Raw genomic sequence first — 16,002 nt, 5'->3', positions numbered from 1 at the left:
GTGTCGTTTTCCTATGGCCTGCAGGCGCTCGTGATACAAGTCACAGCACGCAACATACCAAATTGGGTGCCAAAATGTGAAGCTGTGCACATGCATATATACCCACATTCTGTATTCTGGATTAAACATACATAAGGGAGTAAATAGCATTAAGACAAGCACAGTAGACAGGTTTCTACAGAATAAGGTTGAAACTTTCCACAGTTTCGTAACTAATATTTTGCTAAGTCTATCAACTATGCCTACCTATGGCATTTAGACTTGCCAGTGATGCTATAAAAATGACCGAGTAAGGCTAAATCAAATCTTTCTGATGCAGCATGTTAGACATATAGTGCTCTCTTTACTGAGTTAAATTTAAAAATAAATTTTGACATTCATTACAGCTGATAGTAAGAATGATGAATGCTTTATTAAACACACAAGTTTCTAACAGTAATTGAGAAGTATTCACTAAATTTAAAATGAGGAAAATCACTGGAATTCATGTCATTTTCCAAAATTGCGTCTTTTCAAAATAACCTTTTAAAGGCATGTTGGATAGCTTCTGTCCTCTGATATATATTGCTAACCAATAAAGTGCAAACTGCATATTTAAATGTAAAATTTATTATTTGATCTTAACATTGCTAGCTGGATATACAGCTAAAAGTTTGTTTTTAGAGCATATCCAGTTCTTAACACCTCACTAAATATCATCAGTACTGATGGAAAAAAAATAGTTTGCTATTCATGAAAAAGAAATAAAAGATGAACTTGAACTTCTACAGAAACATGAAAGAATAAGTACACAGTACTTCTTTAACTTTACTGTGTACTGTGAATGGGATTATTCTCAACTAATTTTAGCCCCAAATTAGACATCTAGGCTAAACTAGTCATCAAGGTTCCCTCTATAGTCAATAGACAAGCACTTTCTGAGGGTATTTCATCTTTCTTGTCTTAGATGCTTATTTTAAGATTGGAAAGGTTGTTCTCTGAGCGTGGTTTTCTTTTTCCATAAACTATGGAGAGAGTCCAGACAACTAACTTTTATGTGCCTAAACTTTGGTGAACTGAACCCCCCACTTCACCCTGTGGCATTCAAGAATCTGTGCAGGTGACTGAGCACTAGAGCAGGTTGCCCAGAGAGGTTGTGGAGTCTCCTTCCCTGGAGATATTCAAAAGCCGTCTGGACGCAATCCCTGGGCAACGTGGTCTAGGTGAACCTGCTGGGGGGGGGGGGGGGGGGGAAGGGTTGGACTAGATGATCTCCAGAGGTCCATTCCAACCTCAACCATTCTGTGTTTCTGTGAATCTCCATCAGTTTGGAAACACTAATTAAACCACAGACCCTCATGGAAGACAGACAAGTATAATTTCCATTGCACTGGTGTGTAAATTAAGGCACTGACAAGAGAAATGAATTATCAATGGCAGATCAACAGCTCATCTGGGAATTAAGTCTAATTTCGGTAAATTGATCCCTACAAAACTTACCATTTCTGTTAGTATTTATAAAAGTACAAGTACAGAGTCCAGCGACAGTTTGTGGTATTTTACACAGCAAAATAAAGATACAGACCCTAAATATACAAATAGTAAGATTTCAGCCAAATTGGTTAATCCACATAGACAACCAGGGAATTCACTATGGCCTTGTGTCAGTATATTGCCCAATACTCCTGTTGACAGCTTCAAAGCTGAAGTTATAGTCTCTGCCCAAAAGCTAAGTTTACACTGGCCACAAGCAAACAGGAAAAGTACATCATCTACCACAGATGTATTCTTTGCAGAATTGAATCACTCTGTTTTCAATTCTGCTTGCAGATATATAATATCCTGAAAACTGTTTTCCAATAAAATTTGTCAAATTGGTTTAAAAATAGTCTAAACAATTCTTTTACATGGAAACTATTACGAAAGATCAACTTGCTCTCCCTCACACTCTACTTGCATCACTGTTTCAAAGTAGTCTAAATTTAAGAATAAATACAGAGTTAGAGTAGTTGCAGACTGCATATTTACAAAATTGAAGATAAACCACGGACTCACATTGCTAACATCAGCCAGATGCAGGACCCAAACTCAAGTGAGTTAGTTGAGTGTTCTGAGCTCTGCGATGCAGAATGCTTTGCATTCCCAGTATAGCGAAGTACCATATACCAAATACTTATTTACAAAAAGTAAATTCCTTGCCAGGCAATTACCTCTCACTCAAGGCCTTCTTGGTTCAAGTTATCTAACTACAGGTTTCTATACTACAGTTATCAACAGCTGAGCTCATCACTTTAAACTCCAGAAATAACTAGTGAAGAAAAATAGGCACCCTTCTAGGGTGTGATTCTTCTGACCTAACTAGAAGCTATGTCAGGACAAAATAAATCACACCCTGCTATTACGTATTGACTTCCATTAACCATAGAGCGAACCTAATGTGATTAGTTTACCTCTAGACATACACTTTGCAAGCATTTAGTCCGATGAATCCTCACCCTTTACTACTAAATAGGGGCATTGTGCTTGACATGACACCGCTTTGTGTGTTCGTGACCATGTCAATAACTTACTTCCTATCTAAGAGAAAGCCAAAATGTCCAAGAGACATTTAATCAAGACCTATAATCAAGACCTATAATCAATAGAAATTTACTATTCAGACTGCTGTCGTATATCACAAAAACAAAGGTTGAATTGAAAAATCAGTCAAGAAACAAACCTTCTCTCCTACAGAGTTCTAAATCCACAAAGCTATACATTTGTATATAGGTGTTTTGTGGAGACCCACAGATCCTAGGAAGCTAAATGCTCACCTCAAAGAATGCTTTTGCCTTACAGAAGGATCCAAATTTAAGCAACTCTTCTGATTATAACTGCAGCAGTTTAAAATGAAAAGAATTGTGATTTCTCAAGAAGGCAGGGAACTTCACTTACGGTTTCACAGATGAAAAACCACACTTTAAATTTAATCTGAAAATCGGCACAGATTGATAGGCCAAACAAGCAGGGCCTGAAGCACAGATATTTTGTACTATTTCTAGGTAGCAATATTAATAAGCAATGCAAGCTTCCACTTCTGATATGACTTAGTGTGTAGATCCATATACAATCTATTGCAGTAATTCAGACTTGAGATGTCAGAAGGATTTTACCTTTTGCTATAATATTTCTTATTTTATGTCATCAAACTCCAATCCTGCAAAAAGATATGTGCAGAAAGAGTTATAGTCAGTGACCTCTCCTCCCCTCCCTCTTGCTATCATCAGCATTAGCTTCCAATCAGCCAGATTATTTTGCAGGAACAGGGTCATAAGCTAAGCATTCTGGGGCAGGAATGTTTCTTTTTTCTGTCTCTGTAAAAATAAATCATGCTCTGGGCACAATATAGATAAAGATAATAACAGTCTGACGTTAGGTTTTATTGGTCTATGTTTCGAACAATCTGTAATTTGCCTGTTGCCTGTATAAGCTACAAATAGTTAATCTTTAGAGCCCTTTTTTACCTTGTGGTGGACTGAGTTTTAAAAGCATAAAAAAGGGTGCTGAAGCAGACACTTCTTCCATACACAAGGATAGTATTGTTTGTGGTGCTGTGACAAAAATTATACTTGGTTAAACTGTGCACAAACTCTGCTCAGTTATGTCCAATTGCTTTATCTAGTGATGCTAAGTTCACAGGATTCATTGAGGCTACTTCTCCTTTGCAAAGGGCAAAGATGCCTTATCTGTTCACACAGACTGTACGGGAACAATAAAAAGAAACAAAGAACTTAGCAGTATTACAATGAATTTGGAAATGAGGCTGGCCAAGCTATTCAGGCAAGCTTGCTACCCCAGACATAAAGGGCTATTCTTACCTAAGAAAGTTTGTTTCCTCCATTTAATTGTTTTGAAACACTTTTGAGCACTGGTTGGTTCAGTAACATTGCAGCATGTCAATCTTCTCCCTCAGTCAGGTTTCTGCACGTGCCTTAGGAATTAACCCACCTATGTTAGATGTATACACTTAAACAAATACTTATTGAGATTTGGAGTCTCTGTTTTCCCACTGGTCTTTCTCCAGCCGTGAAACTCTAATGAAAATTCATAAATCTGTTTAATCCAAGATTCTAGTAGAGAAGAAGGTGATATTTCACTGATATACTAAAGACTAGAGAAAGTAGTTAGTTCCATGACAGAAAAAAAAAACAAGACTGGATGATATGACACTTTAAACGCTAGCAGCTGCCTGAAGCCACATTTTCATTACCACTTTGACCATTACTACTTTTGGTGAATCTGCAAAAGCATTAAGCAACGGCAAGAAGAATTAAAGAGCGAATGCTAGCCTAGGCACAGCCTAATGGAACTTAATCTGTGTAACCTGAGAAGACATACTTGAAGGAGACAAAGTCAAAAAACATGATGCAGCATTTCACTGAGCCAGTTAAAGGGCAGGGAACAAAGACATACTTTAAAATGTCACTATGATGGGCAACATCCTAACTATAGGCATAAACATTTTTTAATAGAAGACAGGGTAAAATAGGATTGTGAAGCAGAAGGTTCTGGCATTTCTAAGAGCCAGAGCTGATAATCGCAGAGATTCCTTGCAACCCTGAAATTCAAGAAACCGTGACCAATACCTCACAGTGCTTTTCAGTTTTGGTAGATTTCAATTGAAAGTAGAGATGCGTATCAAAAAACAACAATCTTTAGCTTGCTGACATTCTGTACAAGCAAGTAACACACTACATTCTTTTACTGTGTAATGTCTTCATACAAGCTATTTACTAAATGGCTTTAAAATGGATTAAATAATAAAAATGACTAAGTTACATAAAGACTATAAGCAGTGAAAGAAAAGGCATAAGGAAGAAATAAGTTTTCAGAGAGTAACTGAAAGTAGATAAAAAGTGATATTGTAACAGTATTGTTCTTGTAAAGCTGGAAGTAGAGAAGGAGGCTTTCTCATCTGCAGTGAAAAGAAAGGAGGAAAGCCACATCAGCTACTGGCAGGAAATAAGGTAGATATGAAAAGAGTATGGAGCAGACAAAACGCACAAGGGGAAAAAAGTTCTGGAAGTTCTAAAATGAACGGGCAACGATTGGAGCAAAAAGGAGTCAAGGTGGCATGCAAAGGTAAAATAACTACATAGGGTGCAAAATACAATCAACTTAGATTCCTGTGTGCCTTGCCTTGATGCATGTGTCAGATAAAGGTATGAAAGTCTGCTAAACTGCACTCTAATCTGGTAGTAGTTACACAGCCAGTCAAAGGCCAGAAACTTTCTAAAAACAGTGAACAAATTTGGCGCAAGCAGATAATCCCATTGGTTGAAAAGGAAAACATGAGAAGTAAACAAATTTCTGTTGCCTTCTCTTTCCAGAACTATGGAGAACTGGTTGTTTGTTGTATTGGTGGAAGAATCTCCATCTCACTGCAATACTGTGAAGATACTCATTTTCAGCAGAGAAAATACAAAGATTCAGTATAAATTTGGGCAGAGTGCTACAGGTGATGGATCTGGACAGGAGAAACTATATAAAGTCCACAGCTATTGTTTGAATTCTGGTAGAAGGGTGATACCATAGATCCTACCTAGGCTACATCACAGCTGGGGATCAACTGTTAAAAACAAAAGCAGAAGAATACTAAAATATAGTTTCTCTACACTGTTGCATTTAAACAAAACTTGCAGTTCCGCAGAGGCTTTTTGTGTACCCTAGTCTTCATCTTCAGCAGCGCTTCTCAACTGGTAGCTCCAAAATTTTGTCTTGCCCTTCCTAATGTTCCACACCTGTGATACACCTCACACCTCCCTCTTGACGGCCTCCTTTTTTGTCAGCATTGTCTCTGTCTTCTGGGTGCCAGCTGCAGCATCCTGCTGCAGTTCCCAGCCACAAAAGCTGCACGTATCACTAGGCTGGCCTGACAAATCTGAAGCCAATGCTCTAGTTCCAGGAAGAAATGTACCAGCCTCAGTGAAATTGCCTAGCAGATCTCAATAAATGTGTGTAATCCTGAACTGAGCTACTTCCTAAAGGCAGTCTGGATTGAGATATCAATTTGGAATGAGGTCACCATGTCCAGTGTGGAGGTCCTGGGGTAGATCACTTTGCTTAGAAAGATGACCAAGTTTTTTATTTTAAGTATTTTTTGAAAGTGTACTTAATAATTCTTTTTGTTTCATCAAAAGAGAGAACATCTGGTTCAAATATTCCCAAGGACTGTAGGCTGCATGATTGTACCTGATTTTTCCTGTGTAATTTTTCAGCTATTCACATGAATTAGATTTTGCTAGTATTTATGCAAGAAGTTTAAACGAAGATATTTTTCCAGCATGAAGTCAATGAATTGATTCCAAGGCATATAATCATTTGCAAACAATGGATACATACAGTTCCCAGCACTTCTATAAAACAAAGGTGTTTACTTTTCTGTTGATTATTTTCTGCTTAACTGCATTCAAATGAATCCATTAGAAACGTGACTGCTTCACAGTAAGATGATCTTCAGCAAAAACAAACAACTGCTGTTTCCACTTCTCTTCATGGCCTTTAAAAACTACAGTCATCCACATCCTGTATTTCATGCCGTTTATAAATGATAAGGCTGGTTTTGATTTGTACATTTATTGTTCTAAATGTAGTTCTATCCCTCCTGCTTAGAAAAAAAGAAAGATAGAGGTGATTTCCTACTTCATTTCTCATTTATTGACCCCTAACAAACCTTTGGGCCTTTTAGACTCTGATCAAGACACCAATGGGTTGTCACATTTAAGACTTCAGCTAGCCTTTCTGCCCATTTACTTCAGCCAAAGGACATGATATATTCACCCTTGCTTTCCACGGCCACAAGTCATCAAAACTCACCCTATTAATAGAGCAGTACAACAAAGCAAGGTAACTTGCCCAAACTAACGTATTACCTCTGAACTACACTATGGCTTTAATCTCTGCCTCATCTGAAGAACGAAAATACTTAATTTGGTTTACCTGCCCTCCATAGGATGAGCATGACAAGTAGTTTGCACATAAATGTTAAGTAATATAAGCATTACTTACAGAAATAGATGGGACAGGATGGAGAGCCTATCATGCCAAATTATGACAAGGAGGACAGGCAGGTTCTAATAACTTGAATATAAGATATTTTATCATGCAGATACCAAATGGTATCAAAGGTTTTTTCTGGCTCCCTCACTATCGGTTCCCATGTGCTATATAGAGCTTTCTAGAGTAAAGACAAAATGATGCAGCAGGCAACTTCTGCAGCTGTTTGACGGGTCTTGGCTGATTCTTCTTTATTTGTTCCCTTTCCTAGTAGCTCTCACAGTCATTCTCTGAAATGGTACAAGTGTAAAGATTGAAAAGATCAAATTCTGATACAAGCCTGAAATTATATCTGTGGAAACAGCTTTCATGTGCTACTTTTGTAATGACATTTATAATGCAATGTTTGTAACAATGCAATTTCATCATCTTATAAATATCAATTTACCATTAAAAGAAAAACAATAATAACAAAAAAAGACAAATGCAAACTTATCACCATTTCTGATTTGCTTTAATTGAACTAGTCTTGTTCAGATAAGCCTATCTTGTACAAAAACAACAGTTTATAGCTTAAACTGTGAAACTGTGTGTATGTGTGTGTGTGCGTGTGCGCGCGCACGCGCGCGTGTGTGTGTGTAATTATGGTGCCTGCTAACAATTTCATACTGCCACATTGCACATATGGCTTCCAAGCTAGCTTTATCTGAATCTCTGTGAATCTATTCTCCGTGCTATTAAACTGAGCACATTCCACATCGTTCAAAAGTAATTACACTTTTGTCTAGAGTGTAGGAGACTGCTCTCCCCAAACAATGAAATTCTCATTATTAGAGCTGGCACAATAACGGCACTGGTGTTCACAACACTGTGCATTGTACCATCACAATAACTTATCCTAAGCTTGATGCACAAAGGTACACTGGAAATTAAAATTTCTCTAAAACCACTGTGGTTTTTTTTTAATAGGCATTCTTTAGCTCAGTATAATTAGAGTCCTATTTTGACTTTTTAAAAAGCTATATGCATTCAGATTTCCATTCTCCTCACAACTTCTGCGCAGCAGCTAAGTGCTCTAGCTGCATGTTGTTCTGATCTGATAATATTTTCACGTGTTGATGACCCCAGACCAACTGGTGAGGCGTAGACCAGCATGTATGTGAAGATTAAATTAAAATGTAGCATTAAAGAACTTTTTATTTTGGGCAAGTGAAAGACAGACATGAAACAATTTGTAGGTATGCTCTTTGAGCAGTATTACTGTTGTTCTTAATACGACCAAAATTTCTTAACTTCCCAGGTTACAAAGAAATGACTTCATTCACCACAGAAATGCAGCAATTTTTACTGAGGGGCAACAAGGCTACTTAACAATGCACTGCAATATTTCATATCAATTTAAAGCACAGCTGAAAATGAATACTGAATCCCATGCAGTCAGTTTGGAATGTGAAAGGACAATGGTACAACAATACTTCACCAGTACGATCTTTTGGTAAGAACCTTCCTTTTCAATCTCATCTGGCATTTGAAAAGTATTCTATTGTTATGAAAAATGGTTAAAGTTAACCACAGTATACTATGTCCACAACATACATTAATCCACTACTATGCTTTTAGCCTTCCCATCTCTTACATTCACAAATTAGTGCACGACACTGCTAGTGACATCAGTGATCTTGAGAGATGGTGAAAGCATAAAGCACAAGGTTCCACAATAAGGCAGGCAAAAATAAATAAATAAATAAATAAATAAATAAACCCCTCAGAACTTAGATGAACTAACAACTACCCCTGCTAATCTTTTTACTACTACTACTTTTTACTACTACAACCATCCCTACAAACAGTGCAGCCTTAACAAGTTTCTTCAAAAGAGGTATTAACTGATACTATCATCCTCAAGTGTTTCCCAGCTAAGCTTATGGCCCTCGATTAACATTCTAAGGGGACACTCATATATATTGTATGGCAAATGCTTTGTCTTACACTTTCTTCCAAGTCTTCAGTTTAAATCTGATAAATTACCATCTCTTTTCTTAGTAGTGGAAGAGCTTTCCTACTTAGAATAAGCATCTAGTTTCTTCTTTCTTGCCCCTGCCTTTGAAAGACCCCTCTCTGGCTGCAGTTCCAGCAGCCTCAGAAACACGCTGTTCACTTTGATGGAAAGATGGAAGGTGTGGTTTTGCAGCTTTTTTGCTGATACGGCTAGGTTTAAAGACTTCTTTCTTAGGCTTTTGCCCTCTTTTAGAAAAGACTTTCTCAGCATTCAGAGCTGTGCTTCTAACTGGCAGTCAAAGACAGGAGTTGTTACAACTCGGGCTATAGGAACAGGGGAAATTTTGGAAAATCTAAGTTTCGTAAATTGTTGAGGTGTTATTCAGTTGCAATTAGCCCTTTACCCTAAGGCTCCTAGGATGTCCCAGCTGGCAGGACTTGTAAAAGGAAGCACAGCTGGAAGTAGCCCATGAAACAGAGGGCCAATTAGCAGCTAGAAAAGAGAGGCCAAGAAATTGATTCTCAAGGTTGAAATTGTTTTCCTAGCTGTCCCTTTGTGACCCAGTGTTGAGGCAGAGCATGAGGAGATGGGGATGGCTGTGGTGGCAAGAGGAATTCATCCATACAGCCTGCCAAAGAGACAAAACTGTGTAATTCCACACCTTCCCAAGACCTCTTGGCTGTGGTTTTCTTCTGCTGGCTTTACTCCCTAAGCCCAATGGGAGTGGTACATGTAGCCTACACAGAATGATCCTAGTGGATATATATCAGGACCATCTAAAAATCACTTAGGAGCATTGCCTTACCCATCAAAACATGCACGGACCAGTTTGGTTTAGAGGAGTGCAGTCGAGTGATGCACTGCAAGATTTCCAGCTAGCTTCGTATCTGATTGTGTCTTACTGCACATTGGAGAGATCAGAAAAGGTGTACCCTGTAAGGACAGCAGATGGCTGCAAAATGAGAACTCCATGGTCACTTGGAGACTCAGTCAGTAGGTGCAGTACAGCTGACAAGCTATTAAGAAGTGTGAAGCACACTGCTGGAGCTTTGTCAATAAAACTGTATTGGACTGCACTGTGTGGTTGTTTGTGCATGTGCATACACCTGGACTGGCTTTCCAGAGACAGTAAAACATCACAGAATGTTAGTTCAAACAGTATAAAAATGACCTCTGCAACGCTACCGAGGAAAGGATATTCTTTGGGAACGACTTTTGTAAATGATAATCACACAAATTAAACTCATCTAAAAGTTTTCAAAGTTCTGGATTCAGTCACTTCCTTCTTTCACGATGTAACTATATACCACACAGACAGGGGAAGGATTACACGTATTTTGCTAATACAGCCACTTCCTTCTATCTGGAAACATACAGACTATATCCTTTTTCACCTACCTGGATGATCATTTTTACATAACACTCTTCACTAAAAGGCAAACATTACCAAAACATCGCATGCATTCAAATTGGCAATTTTTTATGTATGTATGAAACCAAAACCAGTCCCCACAACCCCCCAAAAATGCTTCACAATCAACCTACAGTACCTCATTATCACAATGAAATTGTCTAAGACATACAATATTTTGTATTATTAAGAGACATAATACACTGTTTTGACATCAGATTAAATACGGTCTACATAGCATGAAGTCACACTAGATGATCAGCTAAACTTCTTAGTCTTAAAGACTATACATGAATAGACAATCTTGTTTAAATCACCTAAAGAGCAGCTAAATGTTTCAGTGAGGTACAGTTAGAATATTCCTGCTGGGCTCCTTAGAAGACGATGAGTTTTTCTTTCATTAGGGTCTGATTCTACAGATAAGCCATCACAAGTTTGACCATTGACTTACATGTCCTAAGGAAGAGCCTCTTTAATACAAGAGCCCCTTGCCTTTAATAAGACAGGCCAAAGCACAGCAAAGCTCATACACCAGTAACAACCTAATACCCCATTTACTGGAACTGTATGTTAAAGAACTGCAACTGCATAAAATGCATAATAAGAGATCAGAAGCAAACAAGTTAGAAAAAGATAATGATATCCCTGCCCATGAGTGATTTTCCCAACAAGGTTCTTTCTTTATTTAAAGTTGCAATAGCGCAGAACGAAATTAAATATTCCAAACCACTGTGTGAACTTAAGCATTAGAGCAACACGGGGTGGGGAGGGGGGGTGGGGGGAGGAATGGGACGAGTGAGTCACTTCACCTAGGAAAGCAGCTTCAGTGAATATCCAGCGACTTTGTCCAATGAGAAATAATAATCCCTAAGGCTTTTCATACAGAGCTTGTTACATATGCGTAATGAGCTGTAAGGGCTTAAATAGCACTATGGAGTTGTTGCAGGCTTTTATGAGGATCAACTATCACCTATTTTGGGATTCCTTTCTAAAAGCCTTCAAATACACAGGTCCATTCATTATCTTCACTTAAAGTCACTGCCCTTGTCAAAATGGGGGACCAAGAGAAAAGTTACAGTCAATTTGTACACAGGCAAAAACTGTGCAAGTGTGTTCACAACAGACAGCTTTGTCAAGGCACTTAAGTCCTGGTGTTTCAATGGCTTTTCCTGCACCTTTCAACCTTTATAAAAAAATGTATCACAATACTCTATATTAAGGGTTCAAACACTTCACTTTACAGCAGTGACACTACAATATTAGCGAGGAACATGGCATTGTTTTCTTGTTCTTGTTGTTTGCCTGTGTTTTATACAAAGCCAGTTCTGGACTATCAATGGGCTGCTAAATGAAGTGAATTAAGTGCACACGATCATTTGTAAAGTGCATAAAGAGGTGCTAATTCACAAGTGAAAAAGTAGTAGGCTGATATAATTCTGTAAACGTAGTAAATTTTCTTTTAAGTATCTGTGGCATGTAAAATATACATCAGACTTGAATTTTTAAAAACATCAAAATCTAAAGTTGGTTTTTATACCTTTCATACAGACTCCTGTGCCTTACTATTGCATAAACTTGGCACTGAGGTGATATTGCAGACACCACGCCAAACATGACTCTCACTTACAGTGTTCCAAAACCTTTTACTGCTTGCTGAATACATACACTTCAAATTTACATCACTAACTAAAAAATTTTAGCACCCTAAATGCCAGCAGACAAAGGTGAGGAAAAGAGGAGTTTGCACCATAAGTGATTTAGCATTTGTAGTGGAGGGTAAAGGCAGTCCAGCTAGGTCAAAGCTTTCACATTATTGTAGCATGTTCTGTACGTGTAACTATGCATTGTATACTCCATAAAGTACAGATCTGGATGCCAAACTACTGTAGAGGCAGAATTGAAAGAATGGATGTAAGCACAATAGACCATTAGCAAACCTACCATTGTGTTGTGCTGAGAAGTGGGAGTCCTATGGCCACAGTTCTCTTGCGTCAGCAGAGAAACTGGCTGAAATTCCTCAGAGTGAGGCTTGTTGGGAAAACTCACATGCAAGGGAAGGTGAAAGGCTGGGAGCCCGTCACTCTCCTCTTCTCCCACTTTCTGTCTGCTTGTCACCATGGCTACCTCTCCATCTGCTTCCCCATACGGAGAGGCTGGTCGCTTGGAAGACATCCTGGAAGGAACAAAAGAGGAGAAAATAATGAAACCTCCAAATAAATCCTTAATGCCGTCATTGTGTGGTTAGGGGCCATTGTAACAGAAATGCCTTTTTTGTGCTGGCAGAGAGCAGGAAACCATCCAAATACCACTGCAAAGCATACACAATTGGGAACAATGGCCAAGCAGGTAGCAACAGAACAGTGGCTTGTTTGTTGTGAGAATAATACACTAATATAGCACTCTCTTGTATTCTGGCTTCTTAAACATGAAAATTCACCTAAGAAGATTGTATAATGAAATGCAATTCCTTTAAAAATATATCCATCTAGTTCTTATTTGCAAGAGATCGTAGAAGACAGAATGTCTCCTGATGCAAGCTATTGTCAACTTAGCTTTTAAGGAATAATCATATGTATTTAATAGTATCTAATAAAATAAAATAAAAAAGCTTGCTGTCAAGACAAAATGTCTGTGTTTATAAAATATCACCTATGTGAACGATAGAACATTATTAATCAGGTTGCAATAATCTTTTAAGGTTCACAGATCTGTGATAGTTAAGCAATTAAACATTTGGACATTAATAATCAAAGCTTTTTGACAGCATAAATTTACAGTTGTAATGACTGACTGACGACTTACTGTCAAGATAGCCTATATCTCCTCTACCTATAGCCATATCAGGAAAAAAAAAGACATGTAAATGTAAATTACATCTACATAAAACAGGATACACAAGGAACATACATAGGGCATGTATTGTATAATCAAACACAAACCTTTAGGCGAAATTTGGGCCTACTTTCCAAATTTTTTGACATTGCCTGATAATACTGCTCTGATAATATTTGTACATCTCCAACTTTCAGAAAGTCTGAAAGAATCCTTATGTCATCGGGAAGGCCAGCCTTCATCCAAGACAGTCACAACAAAAAAAATCTTACACCACAGTCTGAACTCAGAACACTTCCGGTTTGATCTTCAGAATACAAAGGTCCAGCTAAGTACTAAAACGTTGGGGACTTTGGGGATTAACTACAACAGCATTGTTGATGAAAATCAGGATGTGTGCATGGATGGCATAATGGGCCACAGTGCTAAGCAGGGGTATTTGTAAATAAGGAGTGGAATGAAAAGCAAGAAACCCTACAGACATAGTCAAAAGAAGAAAAGAAATAAAAAAATAAAAATATTTAATGGAAAATGAAAAGTTATGAACAAGGAAACTGAAGACTATTGTGCACAGAAGTTGAAAAGAGAGGCTGAAGTAATACCGTTCCTCCTCAAAAATCTTAGTATTTATGATTCTAATTACCCTATTTTGATTTTCCACTTCACAGTTAAAGGATTGCGTTTCAAAAGCCCAGCAGCCTCTTGAACCATGTGTGGGGCTGCTGTGAGGTGGTGCATGTCCATGCGATTTGGCATATTGAGCACGAAATGGTTCTTAGCGGCAGTCAACTGGGTCTGAAAACAAACAGTGACTTTAAACAGCCCTTTGTTAGGACTTATTTTGTTTCTAATGATCTCATTTTGAGCTTTGCACCCGGAGCCAAGTTAGATTATATTAAAAAAAAAAAAACAACCCTCAAACAAAAAAAAAAATCCTATCAGAACCAATACTCAGCTGCACATCGCCTGTTCTTCTGAACACCATCTATTGTCTGTACATAGAGAAGCAATCTGTATTTGCTATTAATGTTTGACTCAGTCCAGCAGACTAACACTTCATACATCCTACCTGAATTCTGTTTTTCAGGCTCTCCCACCTACGTGTCTGCAGAGAAGCATATGTAAAAAGACAGAGATCACCAGATAGACTCTAACTGGCAATTTTCTATTAGCCCACTGAATTCAGGATTTTACAGCTATATTTGATGTGATAGACCCCAAGCTTTTCTTTTACAGAAACCATGTAACTCCATCCTTAAGTTAATGTGAATTATTCATATTCTGCACTGATCTACACACCACAGCAAGGTATACATCTTCTGTTGATTCTAAGCGTAACATTTTGGTTACTTGTGTCAGGACTGCCTTAATAGAAGCTTAGTTTTTAGAAAATCTCTTTTTCTGGAAATCAGCACTAAGCGGTTGTCTCAATTTTGGCAAACAAAAAGGGAAGGACACAAAATCATTAGTCAGGTTTTCCACAGTAAGGCTCTATACTTCAGGACATTTATATTTGACAAGATGACTGAAAACATTCTGAACCATCTACAAAACTATCCACTACAATTCATTTTGACAGTATAATACAGAAAGAGGATGCCTTCCTCTGTAATGAAGATTTGTATCGTATACTCTATACTCAAGTTGTGTGAAAAACTCCCACTGATGTTAACCCAGAATAACCACAGATTCTGTCACTTGGCTTCACAAGGAGAGCTTGACTCTCATTTTGAAGCAAAGCTCTTCAGCTAACTTTATCTGTGAATACATGGTTTCCACTATAGTGTTCAGTTAGCATGCTGCAAATCATCATCACCTTCTGCTTGCCACTGTTTCCAAAAGGGATGATATCATTTTCTGCAGGGACTTTATAAAAAATAGGCAAGGAAGGCAATAGAGGTGACCGCCTCTATACATTAGCAATAGAGATTACCATATCTTTGATCTAAAATGAAAACCTGTGGGCTAGACTATGGGCCACAGTGAAACGAGGGAAGGAGTTAAGAACCTGCTTCCTACCTTGCACAGCTCTTATGAGATCCAGTTCAAATTGCAAGCCATATGCCCATCATAATGCTAGAGGGCTAAGAAATGACTAAGGCGGCTAAGAGGACTAAGTTACTCTTCTAGTCTGCATTAGTCTTCCAAGTGACTAAGACATTCAGAGAAGTGGCTGCACAACCCGAGGGAAGGGTCACAGAGCTCAGAAGAGGACTGCACCTTGTTTTCAGGTAACTGCCCTTACATGAGCCAACATGAGTTAGGTATAATCTGGCCTGTAGGAAATCTCACCACCACCTTTAACATCAAACACAAACATCACAGAGTTTCACAGAAAAGACTCACTCCTTATGAACATCTGGAAAATTTCCAAAAGAGAATGAAAGATTAAAAAAAAAAAAAAACCCACTCAAATCTATTTCAATCTGAAATAGCTTCCAAAAACAACTGAAAGTACCAAAGCCTATAGTAGCAAATTACTAGGTTCACAAGCAGAAAACAATATGATACAAGGTAAATCCATTCAGTCAGTCTTTCTACAGTTTTACCGGTCCTTCTGAATTTTAAATGCTCACACACTCCATATCCTTGAATTCTCTTCTTTACACACATCTACATTTTCCTGATCTAATGTTAACCAAATTGAGTTAATACTGAGTATTAACTGAGATTCCATATCTGATGATCTGCAAGGAAAGCTAGGTTCCCATTACAAACAATATATGAAGGGAAACAGCTAAATTCT

At 38.0% G+C, this 16,002-nt stretch overlaps 1 protein-coding gene across 50 annotated transcripts in view; it reads right to left on the bottom strand.

Moving 5' to 3' along the window:
• SOX5 (SRY-box transcription factor 5) overlaps nt 1-16,002 on the bottom strand; it is a 724,053-nt gene that overhangs the window by 245,330 nt on the left and 462,721 nt on the right. For 28 of the 50 annotated variants that reach the window (XM_068949513.1, XM_068949463.1, XM_068949503.1 and 25 more), the window contains one exon: nt 12,366-12,597. In XM_068949513.1, the coding sequence (XP_068805614.1) occupies nt 12,366-12,596 (231 nt within the window). In that variant the 5' untranslated portion in view covers nt 12,597. The remainder of the gene's footprint in view (nt 1-12,365; nt 12,598-16,002) is intronic. The other 22 variants (XM_068949602.1, XM_068949596.1, XM_068949562.1 and 19 more) reach the window with 1 other exon arrangement.

The sequence above is a fragment of the Struthio camelus genome, chromosome 1 (assembly GCF_040807025.1).
Source record: "Struthio camelus isolate bStrCam1 chromosome 1, bStrCam1.hap1, whole genome shotgun sequence".
In the NCBI taxonomy this organism is placed as follows: domain Eukaryota; kingdom Metazoa; phylum Chordata; class Aves; order Struthioniformes; family Struthionidae; genus Struthio; species Struthio camelus.
The sequence above is the reverse complement of the archived record's forward strand: the minus strand, read 5'-3'. Positions and strand labels throughout refer to the sequence as shown.